Source organism: Girardinichthys multiradiatus, chromosome 1 (assembly GCF_021462225.1).
Source record: "Girardinichthys multiradiatus isolate DD_20200921_A chromosome 1, DD_fGirMul_XY1, whole genome shotgun sequence".
NCBI classification, from domain to species: domain Eukaryota; kingdom Metazoa; phylum Chordata; class Actinopteri; order Cyprinodontiformes; family Goodeidae; genus Girardinichthys; species Girardinichthys multiradiatus.
In genome coordinates, this window is record NC_061794.1 from 18,617,479 (window position 1) to 18,631,004 (window position 13,526).

At 41.6% G+C, this 13,526-nt stretch overlaps 2 protein-coding genes across 7 annotated transcripts in view; both read left to right on the top strand.

Annotated features, from left to right (window-relative positions):
• The first annotated feature begins 285 nt into the window (after nt 1-285).
• On the top strand, nt 286-1,629 carry LOC124871353 (transcription factor HES-2-like). The gene is made up of 4 exons (XM_047370616.1): nt 286-413; nt 507-602; nt 717-804; nt 903-1,629. Exons 1-4 carry the CDS (start codon nt 324-326, stop codon nt 1,217-1,219), a joined length of 591 nt encoding a protein of 196 aa, XP_047226572.1. The 5' UTR covers nt 286-323; the 3' UTR covers nt 1,220-1,629.
• An 801-nt stretch (nt 1,630-2,430) lies between these two features.
• The window catches only part of acot7 (acyl-CoA thioesterase 7), an 81,074-nt gene continuing 69,978 nt past the window's right edge, over nt 2,431-13,526 (top strand). For 2 of the 6 annotated variants that reach the window (XM_047370451.1, XM_047370469.1), the window contains exons 1-2: nt 4,496-4,676; nt 11,222-11,339. In XM_047370451.1, the coding sequence (XP_047226407.1) occupies nt 4,528-4,676; nt 11,222-11,339 (267 nt within the window). In that variant the 5' untranslated portion in view covers nt 4,496-4,527. Of the gene's footprint in view, nt 2,807-4,493; nt 4,677-11,221; nt 11,340-13,526 lie in introns of those variants that run through there. The other 4 variants (XM_047370486.1, XM_047370477.1, XM_047370452.1 and 1 more) reach the window with 4 other exon arrangements.

Sequence of the window (13,526 nt, forward strand, 5' to 3'; positions counted from 1 at the left end):
TGGTGTTTTGCGACTTTACGCACGGATTCTCCGGCTTTCTGACGCAGCTTTTGTTTGGTTTATGTCTGTGGATCAAATCGCAGACAATCATTGAGGCTTCGCATAGTTTAAAAATTGCGGACAGATGGTTATCTTATTAAATTCGATGCTTTTGTGTTGTTTTGGGCCAGTCCGGGTCGTTCGCTTTGGCTTGGGGGCGTAGCCGTGACGCACGGAAACTGACGCCACGGACTTGGATATATACCGCAACTTCCGTCCGTTAGAGACACATCCTCTACGACCTTGCTCTTGAACACGGCTGTGGCACAAAAACGACACTTGAAATGTCTCCAAACATGACCTATGACACTCTCCCGTCTTTTTCTCCAAGGCTGACTGTGGCCAAAAGGAAAGAGGCTCTGGAGTTGAGAAAGGTAAGCCAAATGATCAGATTTTCTTGCATCAACTGAGATATGTAGCTTTATAACTGTATGAATATTTACTAAAACTCGCTGTGTTCTCTTCAGACTATGAAACCACTGATGGAAAAACGAAGGCGCGCCCGCATCAACGAAAGCCTGAACCACTTGAAAAACCTCATCATTCCCCTAGCAGGCAGAGATGTAAGTCGCTTTATTCTGTTTTTATTACACTCAAAGTAAAGATGTAGCATCAAAAAGTCAAGATAATTTGGAGCTATGTGTGTTTAACAGTCGCTTTTGTTTTTCTCTTGACAGAAAACTCGCTACTCCAAGCTTGAGAAAGCTGACATCCTGGAAATGACCGTGAAGTTCCTCAGTGAAATCCCTCCTGTTAACGCCAAAAGTGAGTAGGAGTTCTGTCCCATTAAGACATTTGACTCAATTCGTAGGCCGTTAATTCCTTTTATGGACAACAAAACTAATTTTAACTTGTCTTTTCAGGCCCATCGGGGGGTTACAAAGAAGGTTACAAAGCCTGCCTCCAGCGCGTCTCCGCTCTGCTCCCCAAAACCTACCTGGATCAAGAGGCGTGCCAGCGAGTCGAGGACTTCGTCCAGAGGTCATTGTCTGCAAACAGCGGACCGACGTGTCTGAACTGCTGCGTCCAGAACGTCAGAACCTTCCCTCAACTCCACCAAAAACTCCTGAAGCTGAAATCCAGCTTCAGCTCCAGACTGGAGAGCCAGTCCCACAGCGGCGCAGCAGCGGCTCCCAGCCGACCGCAGCCAGTCAGCGTTGCTGTGTGGAGACCCTGGTAGCTCTCTGCAGTCAAAGTCTTCTCATCTTTAAAGGCTGTATTATATTTCGTAGGGATACGTTACATTTAAATAGCTTTATTTGTGAATGTGTTTTGTTCTTTAGAACATATTGTTAAGGTGATTTGAATAAGTATTATATACTTAGGTTTTGCGCGCAGGTCTGTTGTCTTATGTAAGTTGACAATGTTAGACAGTCGTATTCTTCTTAAATCCGCATGTATGTATACGTTCAATATTTAGTCCTGTTTTTGGACTGAATGATAAAGGGCTATTGAAACAGCCCTGTAAGACCCAAGGGGTCATTATGTGTACAGATTTGCACAAAAGACTTCAGAGTACTGAGTCAGTGCAGATGGACTTTGTAGACATTAAATGTCTCTGTAAGAGTATCTCTTTTGGGACGAGCTGTGCTTGTGCTGTTTGCAGCACCTATTGTATGTATGATGTAAATAAATAAAACTGTAGTGGTTACGTCTTGAGTTGTACTTTCCATGGCTGATGAATGAGAATACTGGAATTCGTTTAATGCACTGAAAAACAAATTGTGAATACAAATAAACTTTAAAATCAAAGTGATTTTCAAATTGCAGATAAAATTAAGGGGAAAAAATCTTTAACTAAAAAAATACTACCGCCATTATTAATGATCAAAAATATTTAGGCCCACCAGAGGTTAACTTTGAAGTCTAACCATAAATCGCTAAATGTTTTTAATATCTCCGTCTTTTATTCATTTTTCTGCCTTCTTGTTTTAAGGTATAGTGCTTAGGCTGAATTTCGATATTTTAAAATTGTAGTTTTAATTTTTTCTTACCGTTTTGCTTCTTTTTTTTTTACTTATTTGACCGGTTTTTATAATTTCTTTTATTTTTAAAGTACCGTCACAGCATATGCTGTTGAGGCAAATTTAGTTTTTGCTGTTCAGTTGTAGTTGTGCAAAGCACCTCGACCATACATGCATTTTGGAAAGGGACTCTCTAAAGAAAGATTGATTCATTTAACATTAAATATTTGTGTAAAAATAGCCTAGACTGCGACCTAAACATCAACATGTTTCATAAAATAATTCAATATATTGTTTTATAAACATGTCTGTGCTGTGGGACAAACGTTGAATTCAAAAGCGCCACCTGCAGGCCTTATAAAATGTAACTCCTGTGTAGATGATGTTCAAGCGGTCTCTGCTGCCCCCCTCTGGTGAGTTAAAGTACTGATATAGTTTCAGTTTCAACTGCACAATAACGTCTTATTTCATCTTTCTTAACGGCGTAAAACCGGAATATAAACTGCTTTCATCCTTCCTTTACTGTATAAAGTGCACCCGGAGCGTGTGGTACTTTAACCAAAAATAAGGTTTTGATAAACAGGTCGATATTCGTGCGATCTCCATTACTTTCCCCACTGAACGAGCCCTGAAAGAGACACAGTGACCACAGCAACCCGTGGACGCCGCCGGGGGAGTCTGCCTGATTTCTCTCCACACTACCCAGGAGTTCCGCTGCACCACACCGCGAGTCCCGGAGAGATCATCCAAACCATGGCGTCACCGGGGAAACGCGAAGCATCATCGCCCCTCCAACTATGCAGGTATGGTTCATTTTCTAATGGGGACTAAAGATAAGACTGGATGGTTGGTTGTCGAGACATGATGAGGACAGCGCTGCTACCTGCGCCGCCGTGTGGCCGACCGCTTGTTCAGTCCCGGATTATCCGTTGCTTCGGGACTCAACACACAAGACGTCCACTTCGTCCACGCACACGCTGTCTGTGTTAAATCGCCGCTCAACATTTATTCTGCTTAGGTTTATGAAATGATGTAGCAGCTGTTATTAGGATCAGCTGTGGTGAGCTTAGCTCGGTTAGCGCCGGGGTGGGTAACCGTTTACCTGCCAAGGACAGCAGGCTCTCTATGTCCTGAAAATAAAAATTCAAGAGCATTTTTAAAAGAGCAAGACATCGACATATCCTCTTAATCCTGCAAAATAGTGAGAGTTGTATTTGGACGCATGCATTTAATTTAAAGGTATTACCCAGATGAACAGCATGGAAAGAAACTGTCATTCAGTATGACTAAACTGTAATGACTGCTAATCTGATAGCTTGTCTGTTACAAAAAAGAAAAAGCAGTACTTCTCAGTACCATGTGGGGTTGTAACTACTAACGCTTCCTGCAGAGGGCGCTAAATAAATCATCCACAATATTATGTACCTCTGGTGTGCCACATCGTCACAACCCAGCATACCTTCAAACTAACCAATACACTGCATTTATATTGTTTTAAGCTGTTAACATGATAGTGTTTTAAAATTGATTTCAGCAAAAAGGATGCAAGAGGCTTGAAACTGAGGAGGAGATTCCCTTCCCTGCACTACAACAACCTGGAAAATACTCCCAAACTACAGTGCAGTGGTTTAGGTCAAAGTAAATTCATGTGTAAGAATGGCCCAGTCAAAGTCCAGAGGTAATTCTAATTTAGAATTAGAGCAGATGCTAATCTGTTTGCAAAAACAACAAAAAAAAATCTCCATCTGGTGTGAAAGGCGGACAAAACCCCATGAAAACAACTGCTTTGCAGTGCTTTTTGTGGAGATGAGCTTGAGAGCAGATCAGGTCATGTCTAAAGTTGTGCCACACTAAAAAGAAGATAATATGGATTGAGTCAAAACCTACTGAAGTCTTATTGAAAAAGGTCTTCATTTGAGAGTAGAATTGCTTCTACAACTTGATAAAAGTCATTGCTGCAAGAGGAGCAAGTCAGAGGTTTTATCTTGTGTTTGAATGTTGTTGTCCACCTTTATCCATGAAATTATAAAAATAATCATAAAATCGATGTCCAAGAACTTTAGCTTGAGGAATGCATGAGTCATTAAAAGAGGAACTACCATATGTTCAAAAGTGTGTGAGATTAAATCAGAAATGTACTTTAAGTTAGGTTCCCAAACATGAGCTTCCATTTAATCTAACCTAATGAAAGAAAGAAAAATGTTGTTTTTCTTTTATGTCTTTTGACTAATTACAAAACAAATTTAAAACATTCCTAATCCTTTGCATGCCGCTCTGTGTCATTGTCTGAGACATTTCCTGTTTTTCACGTTTGTTCTGATGGAAGATTTCACCGGTCTGTCGGCCGGTGTGTTGAGATCCAGTTTGGCTGGTCTCTGACTCTCTTAGGGCCAGGTTGGGGATTTCCGTGCCTGAAATCACTCCCAGCAGCATCGTCAAGGTCTGAGATCAGCAGGAAATATAAAGATCAGGGAGAGAGCAGGTAGGCTTCCATTAAGGGGAGAGAGTCGGGCAAGGTGTGAGGATGGACTCCAAAGAGGCAGCAGATGAAGTGGATAAAACAGTAGCAGCGATGGAAAAACGGAAGCCTAGTCAAAGTCAAGGAGTCTGCAGGGATCTCTATAAAGATGGGGGAGCTGCATTTGAGATGAGAACCAAATTCCAACTCAGCAGGTACTTTTTTGCACTGAGACACAAACATTTTGTAGTGTTCACATCTGTTAAAAATCACAACAAAAAGCAGTGCTGTACAGTGGCGCAGTTGGTAGCACTGTTGCCTTACAGCAAGAAGGTCCTGGATTCGATTCCCAGCCTGGGGTCTTTCTGCATGGAGTTTGCATGTTCTCCCCGTGCATGCGTGGGTTCTCACCGGGTACTCCAGCTTCCTCGCACAGTCCAAAAAAATGCCTGTTAGGTTAATTGGTCTCTCTAAATTGCTCTAAGGTGTTTGAATGAGTGTGTCCATGGTTGTTTGTGTGTTGCCCTGCGATGGACTGGCGACCTGTCCAGGATGTATCCTGCCTCTCGCCCAAAGACTGCTGGAGATAGGCACCAGCTCCCCCCGTGACCCACTATGGAATAAGCGGTAGAAAATGACTGACTGACAACAAAAAACCTTAACTGTTGTTGATTCAATTCAGTTTTATTTATATAGCACCAATTCACAACACATGTCGTCTCAAGGCACTTAACAAAGTCAGGTAAATACATTCCAATTAATCCTAACCATTGAACAGTGCTGTCAGATTCAGTTATTTATTCAAATTGGATAAAAAGTTTTTCTATCTAAGGAAACCCAGCAGATTGCATCCAGTCAGTGAGTTGCAGCATTTCCTCCTTATGGATGAGCATGTAGAGACAGTGGACGGTCACTGGCGTTGACTTTGCAGCAATTCCTCATACTGAGCATGCATGTAGCGACAGTGGAGAGGAAAAACTCCCTTTTAACAGGAAGAAACCTCCAGCAGAACCAGGCTCAGTGTGAGCAGCCATCTGCCACGACCGACTGGGGGTTTGAGAGAACAGAGCAGAGACACAAAGAGAACAAAGAAGCACTGATCCAGGAGTACTTTCTATGGGAAGGAAAAGTAAATGTTAATGGATGTAGCTCCTTTAGTCGTTTCACCTAGAAAGAAAGAACAGATAAACTCTGAGCCAGTTTTCAAGGTTAGAGTGTGAAAGAGAGCACATATAATTAGTTACAGTAAAAGCTCAGTCAATCGCCATGTCTAGGAGAGAGAAAGGGTTATACACTAAAAGACAGGGCCAAGTGGATCATTGGTACAGGGTGAGCATTAAGTTGTTGCCAGCAAAAGCTGGGACGATTCCCCTCTCCAGAAAGGTGTCACAGGCAGACACAGAGCCAGGCCAGGTGTAGCTTCTAGGAAGAGAAAAGAGAGAACAAAGTTAAAAGCTGAAATAACAGCAAACAATACAAAATTGGAGAGTAGTGTGAGAATGTAGCGAAGAGGGTGAAAGTGGTCGTTATGTCCTCCAGCAGCCTAAGCCTATAGCAGCATAACTACACATAGTTTCAGTTCAGATTATTTAGTTAAATGGCGCTTATTTACAACAATGTCGTCTCAAGGAACCACACAAAGGGTGCCACTGATGGTCATTGTTATACTAAAAACCACAATGATTGGGATACCTCTCTCTGTCAGACTGATTATAACCATTGGAAAAGAGAAGGGGTCAAACAGGTAGCAGAAATGGAGGGTGTGTTTGCACCTCAACCATAACTGAGCCAGTTTAGGCTAAACCTGACTCCCCCTTACTCCAATCAACAGGGAGGGAGGAAGGCTCCCTCCCTGATAACCTAAGCCACTCTAACTATAAGCTTTATCAAAAAGGAAAGTTTTAAGCCTAGCTTTAAAAGTAGACAGGGTGTCTGCCTCACGGACTAAAGCTGGGAGCTGGTTCCACAGGAGAGGAGCCTGATAACTAAAAGATCTGCCTCCCATTCTACTTCTAGAGACTCTAGGAACCACCAGTAAACCTGCAGCCTGAGAACGAAGTGCTCTGTTAGGAACATATGGAACAATCAGATCTCTGATGTATGATGGAGCTAAATCATTAAGGGCTTTATATGTGAGGAGGAGAATTTTAAAATCTATTCTGGATTTAATAGGGAGCCAATGAAGGGAAGCTAAAATAGGAGAAATATGATCTCTCTTTTTAATTTTCATCAGAACTCTTGCTGCAGCATTCTGAATCAGCTGAAAGATTTTAACTGCATTTTGTGGACATCCTGATAGTAAAGAATTACAATAGTCCAGCCTTGAAGTAACAAATGCATGGACTAGTTTTTCAGCGTCACTCCTGGACAGGATATTTCTAATTTTGGCAATGTTCCAGAGATGAAAGAAGGAAATCCTAGAAACCTGTTTAATATAGGATTTAAATGACATGACCTGGTCAAAAGTAACACCAAGGTTTTTTACTTTATTACCGGAGGTCAATTTAATGCCATCCAGGTTAAGTGATTGACTAAGCAGTTTCTTTTTTTAAAGACTCCGATCCAAAGACGACAACTTCTGTCTTGTCTGAATTTAGAAGCAAAAAATTTTAAGTCATCCAAGTTTTTATGTCTTCAAATCAATCTGATTGTCACAAATCAGGTCACTAACTAGCAATATCTTTGAAGAGAGAGATCTTATGTTCAATAAGCCACATTTAATTGTTTTATTTTTCTTTTCAGAATCAGAATCAGAAAAGCTTTATTGCCAAGTACGTTTTTGGACATACAAGGAATTTGTTTTGGCGTAGTCGGTGCAATACAGTACAAATTAAACAGTATAAACATATCTACAATATAATATAAATATATGTGCACAGTTTTAAGTGAGTGAGAGTAAGTATAGAGCAGTATAAGATGCAAGAGCAATACAACAGTGCAGGTGATCATTGTGCAAGTATGGCAGTGCAAGTAAAGCAGGAGTCCAAGCTGAGCGTTAATGTAACGCATAGAGTTACAGGTTACAGGTGTCCTGTCAGCAAAAAAAAAAAGGGGGGGGGGGGGGGGGGGGGGGGGGGGGGGAAAGGGAGAATGTCAGGGTGGTTTCCGGGCTTTTTTAACAAGGCTGGTGGCAGATGGGAAAAAACTGTTCTTGTGGCGTGAGGTTTTGGTCCGGATGGACCGCAGCCTCCTGCCAGAGGGGAGAGTCTCAAAGAGTCTGTGACCAGGGTGGGAGGGATCAGCCAGAATCTTCCCTGCCCGCTTCAGGGTCCTGGAGGTGTACAGTTCAGTTCCTGGAGCGACAGTAGACTGCAGCCAATCACCTTCTCAGCAGACCGAATGACACGCTGCAGCCTGCCCTTATCCTTGGCTGTAGCAGCGGCGTACCAGATGGTGATGGAGGAGGTGAGGATGGACTCAATGATGGCTGTGTAGAAGTGCACCATCATAGTCTTTGGCAGGTTGAATTTCTTCAGCTGCCGCAGGAAGAACATCCTCTGCTGGGCTTTCTTGATGAGGGAGCTGATGTTTGGCTCCCACTTGAGATCCTGGGAGATGATGGTTCCCAGGAAGCGGAAAGATTCCACAGTGTCAATTGTGGAGTCACAGAGGGTGATGGGGGCAGGTGGGGCTGGGTTCTGCCTGAAGTCCACAACCATCTCCACTGTCTTTAGAACGTTGAACTCAAGGTTGTTCTGGCTGCACCAGTCCAACAGATGGTCCACCTCCCATCTGTACGTGGACTCGTCACCATCAGAGATGAGTCCGATCAGGGTGGTGTCGTCCGCAAACTTCAGAAGCTTGACAGACTGGTGACTGGAGGTGCAGCTGTTGGTGTACAGGGAGAAGAGCAGAGGAGAGAGAACACAGCCTTGGGGGGAACCGGTGCTGATGGTCAGGGAGTGAGAGACGTGCTTCCCCAGCCTCACGCGCTGCTTCCTGTCAGACAGGAAGTCAGTGATCCACCTGCAGGTGGAGTCGGGCACACTCAGCTGGGAGAGCTTCTCCTGTAGCAGAACTGGGACGATGGTGTTGAAGGCAGAGCTGAAATCCACAAACAGGATCCTGGCGTAGGTTCCTGTGGAGTCCAGGTGCCGGAGGATGAAGTGAAGGGCTAGGTTGACTGCATCATCTACAGACCTGTTGGCTCTGTAGGCAAACTGCAGGGGGTCCAGGAGGGGGTCGGTGATGTCTTTTAGGTGTGAGAGCACAAGGCGTTCAAAGGACTTCATCACCACAGAGGTCAGGGCGACGGGTCTGAAGTCATTAAGCCCTGTGGTCCTTGGCTTCTTGGGGACAGGGACGATGGTGGAGGACTTGAAGCAGGCTGGCACATGACATGTCTCCAGTGAGGTGTTAAAAATGTCTGTGAAGACTGGAGACAGCTGATCAGCGCAGTGCTTCAGGCTGGCTGGTGAGACAGAATCCGGACCAGCAGCTTTCCGGGGGTTCTGTCTCCTGAAGAGTTTGTTTACGTCCCTCTCCTGGATGGAAAGATCCGTCCTCGGCGTGGGTAGGGGGCTGGTGGGGGGGAACTTCAGGGTGGGGGTTGGAGGTGCCAAGGCCCCTCTTGAGGTTGGAGAGTTGTGTTTGTTTTTATGAGATTTTCCTGATTTCCTCCTTTTAGATTATTTTTTAATCTATTCAATTTTGGCCGTGGGCGAGACACTGTCTTAATAGGGTAATGGCTGGGTAGCAGTACAGAAGCTGCAGAGAGGAGAGTTAAACTACGACCCTGCTTCCTGGTCTGAACCCTGGGTTGTCAGAGTTCAGACCAGAGTTGATCTGGACTTTAAAACAAATTTTAACAGCCAAGCTAAACTTGTTACTCAAGATTCAAATCTCATAAATCAGCACATCTCAAGGTTAACACACACAACTCGAAGCTCGGAATGACGCTCTCCCACACACAGCATCCACACACTGCCACTAACACCAGCTGCTTCAACTGTTAGATGTTTTCCCAGAGACGTAGTGTTTGGTGTATCAGAATGTGCTATGAATTGTCATAAAAGTTCACGTTCATCCCAGTCATCAGTTTTCACAGCACTAGTTTTTATTACCTTTATCTGATACTACACTGTAGATCGTATGACTGTGTATATCACTTTGGTTTGTTCTGAATCATAAATTAGTGGCACCCGGGTCGCTTTTGGAGCTGTTGGACCGTATTCTGTGCTGAAAACAAAATTTTCTATCCCCCTCACCTTCAAAGCACTTCACAGAAGTCATCTTCACCCATTTGTCATTACTTATGACTCTCCTTTATTGTTAAGCATAACTGTATGATTCACAGCATTAGTCAGGCCTGAGGTTGTTTGGTCTGACTTTGGGACTTGTTAGACCTGCTCAGGCCACTTTCTGTAGAACTGATTTGTGACCCTGATATACAATTGTGTAGACTCTGAGTAGTTATTTAACTGTAACAACCGTCATGAAGAAAAATAAGTTTTCATATGACTGTAAAAGATACTTTCTCTTGTCTTACTGTACATTTGTAGCAACAAACCCTTCATAGACACAGCAAACTGTTGCAATAACCGTCATGAGTTACAGTTGTGACTAACCATAACAGCCTGTAATATCGTTCGTCTTTTTGTCAGACAGTAACCAACTGGTGTCATGCCCTTTCCTGATTTGACCCATTCTAATAAAATATATTCAAGCTTTCAGATTCTCACAGTATGATAGCCTAAAGTAAAAATATTACATTTTAATGACATGGTGATATTTGCATAGAAAATGAAAAGTGAATGACATGTATGCCGTTTTAAATGGGAAAACTATTTATCTTTAATGCAGCAGAAACACTAAATATTGGTTGTTAATGTTATAATACTGTTGTCTCTGTCATTAATTTATTATTTGGACTTTGATATAAACAAAAATAAAGAATAAATCACTGTTAAATGTAGTTGTAGTTTTTGAATGCTTATTGCAAAAAAATCTTTACATTTTTTGTTTTGCTCTTTATAAGGTAACGTTAGTATAAGAAACTAATGTTAGTGTGCTAATAGTTTAGTCAGGATGTCTGTTCAGAAGGCTAGGCAATAATGAGTGGGATGGGTGGTACTTCTTTAGTTTCCACACCATCACTGTTTGTGTTTTTCATGCTGAAATATTTCCAAGCCACCAAATCTGTTTTTGTTGTGTGTAAGGGGAACAAAAACCCTCCAACATATCAACCTTCTTTCAGCTGGTTGACCGGCATTGTTCAGAAACATGGCAGGGAGGGGCAGCAAAATTCAAAAGGACAAGATAGTTGCACAACAATATCTACATTTGGGGGTAAATCCAATGACATATAATCAAACAATCACACTAATGCACACATCTGGTCTGTGGCACAATAATGCGAATAAGCAAACACACAAAATCCTTCAGAGTGCACGTGCCAGGGCAGGTTTGCTCTACAAAAATTATGTCTCAGGGATGCATCCTAACTGCATGGATGACTTTATTAAATCAAGACTGCATTCTCCATTAAAGCTGACAGGCCACATTAATGAAACAGGGACCTGGGTTTGTTTAACCTTTAACCATTTGGATTATATGTATGTGTGTGTGGTTAGGGAGATGTGTGTGTGTGTTCACTGTTAGAGAACAGCAGCAAGGAATGGCCTATACTAAAGTCGTTTTTGCACGTACCAGGTATGCCAAAAATTGCGGTGGGCTGCTGTATTTTACTCCAGAAATATTTAGTAAAGCAGAAATGTTACCATCAGATTAAGATACATGCCCTTGTGTTTGTTTGCTGCAGGGTTATGCTGCCGGACGACGCCAATATTATGGGCAACGTTCACGGTGGCATCATCCTCAAGATGATCGAGGAAGCTGGAAGCATTGTCGGCACGAGACACTGCAACACACAGAATGAAGTAAGCACTGACCACATTTTGCTCTTAGATTTTTACTCCGGTAGTAAAATATGAAGTCCAGGTTCACAATCAGTTCCTGCTTCAATAAGGTTATGGAATTCCTGGCCTTGGGACATGTCTTCCCTCTTCTATCTCTACCCATTTCCTGTCTGATTACTGTAAAAAAGGCCACTGATGGTACAAAACCTTAAAACAAAATAACTTTTATTTGAGATCTGATATGTATAAATGTGTGTGGTGGAATAAATTTGGTTAAGTTCAGCATCAACTCACTTTCTGTCTCACTGTCACGGATTTACTTTGCACCTGGTGAACTTTAGCCCACATTTGCTCTTATTATCTCATCTTTAGTGACATTTATATCAGATTTTGAAGTCGAACAGCAGATTTACCTGTTTAGAAGGTGAACAATAAGGCACAGAGTGCACATCTCTAAACTTGAACCAGAGGGAAAAAATAGCTGAACCTCAAACGTTAAAGGCAATGTGTATACGAGCATAGCTGCCAGATTAAACTAGAAAATGTGGGAGCAAAGAAATAAATACAGGACAACCACATAAGTGATACCATCCAAGACTAAATAAATAACATTATCTATTTATTAATATCAATTCACATACAGTATATAGATGTATGCCCACAGTCCCTGCACTGTGTTTGATATCACTGCTCAATGGTTTTGCATATCATTAAATTACAAAATTATTGAAAAGTCCCACTTCACTAAGTCAAACAAATTATATAGATTAATTACACACAGACATATGTTTTTAAGTATTTATTTATGTTAGCTATGATGATTTTCAGCTTACAGCTAAAGAAACTACACATTTAAGGTTAGGATATTACATTAGATCAATAAATAAAAAACACATTTATAATACAGAAACGTGGGCCTAATAAAAACTATGTTTAATACCTGCTTAGACGTTTTTATTTTCAAAAGGTACTTATAATGTGACGAACGAGCCTCATCGGAACAAATATTCCAGTTTACTGAGATATATATGTACTGCGTTTGTAAAAAAATATTCTTTAATCCATGCAGAAATGTATTTACTTTTTGCCAATTTTGGCTTTTCACATAATTTCTTTTCTCAACGTGTCCTTTGCTGGCAGCTTAGGCAAACAGCATGGTGGGTCTGGCTGCCCTACAGTGACAAGGATGGTTTGCTCAAAAGAAGGGAAATAATATGATGTTACCCCCTGATGCATAATGGATGTTATTAAATTAAAGGCATAATGGAGACAGCACCGGTTCACTTAATTTAGCCTATTTGATGTTTGCAGCAAGGTTTAGCTTGGCTTCGTGTGTTTAAGAATGGTGAGGAATGTTCTTTGCAACCAAGCTGCATGTGTGTGAATGTCCGTACAAGCAGATCCTGAGCTGGCACTGCTGCAGGCTGACGAGGCCTGAGAAGCATGCAGGCACTTTCCACCTGAACCAGCTGATCTGACGTTTTTCTGAGCTAATACGCAAGCTGCTCCACAATACGTTAAATCTGGTGCTTGGGAAATACTAACATTTAAAATAGAGCTAAAACAACTAATTAAACAGATTAAACAAATTAGTATAATATCGTTTTGGGTGGGTCTCAAACGCAGTTTGTTCAGATTGTAACTCATTGGAGGAGATCTAAAACAAGATGGAGGCTTTTTCCAGAAGTACTTTTTAAGCAAACTTACCAAAATGATATCCCCACAAAGGCAGAACAGTGTCTTGTTTTAATTCTTAGATTGAACCTGAATTGCACAAAACCCCAAACACCCTTGACATGTAAAACTCTGGACTTTAAAGAGGGAAGCTTTGTTTTTGACCAGAACTGGAGGTGTTGATGATTTATGTTGCATATGGACAAAGGCAAGGCGTTGGATTGTTAAATATTCATCCAAATTTTAATCAGCTGGGAAGGTGAAAGTAAAAAAAAAATTGCCTCACAGGAAAGATAATGTTTAAAATTTTGCCAAAAATTCCCAAAATTAGTCTGAAATGTTCTGGGGGTGATTTTGTTTTATTTCTTGATATAATAAATTAACCTTCAGATACAGAAAGCATTATTATTAGCTGGACATCTATTTTTTGCTAAATTGTATTGGGACCATACAAGAGTTTTATCAGCATCATCACTGTTAGTTTACCATTATTTAAGCACATCATGAGGAAAATTATTTGTTCTTTATTCTTGC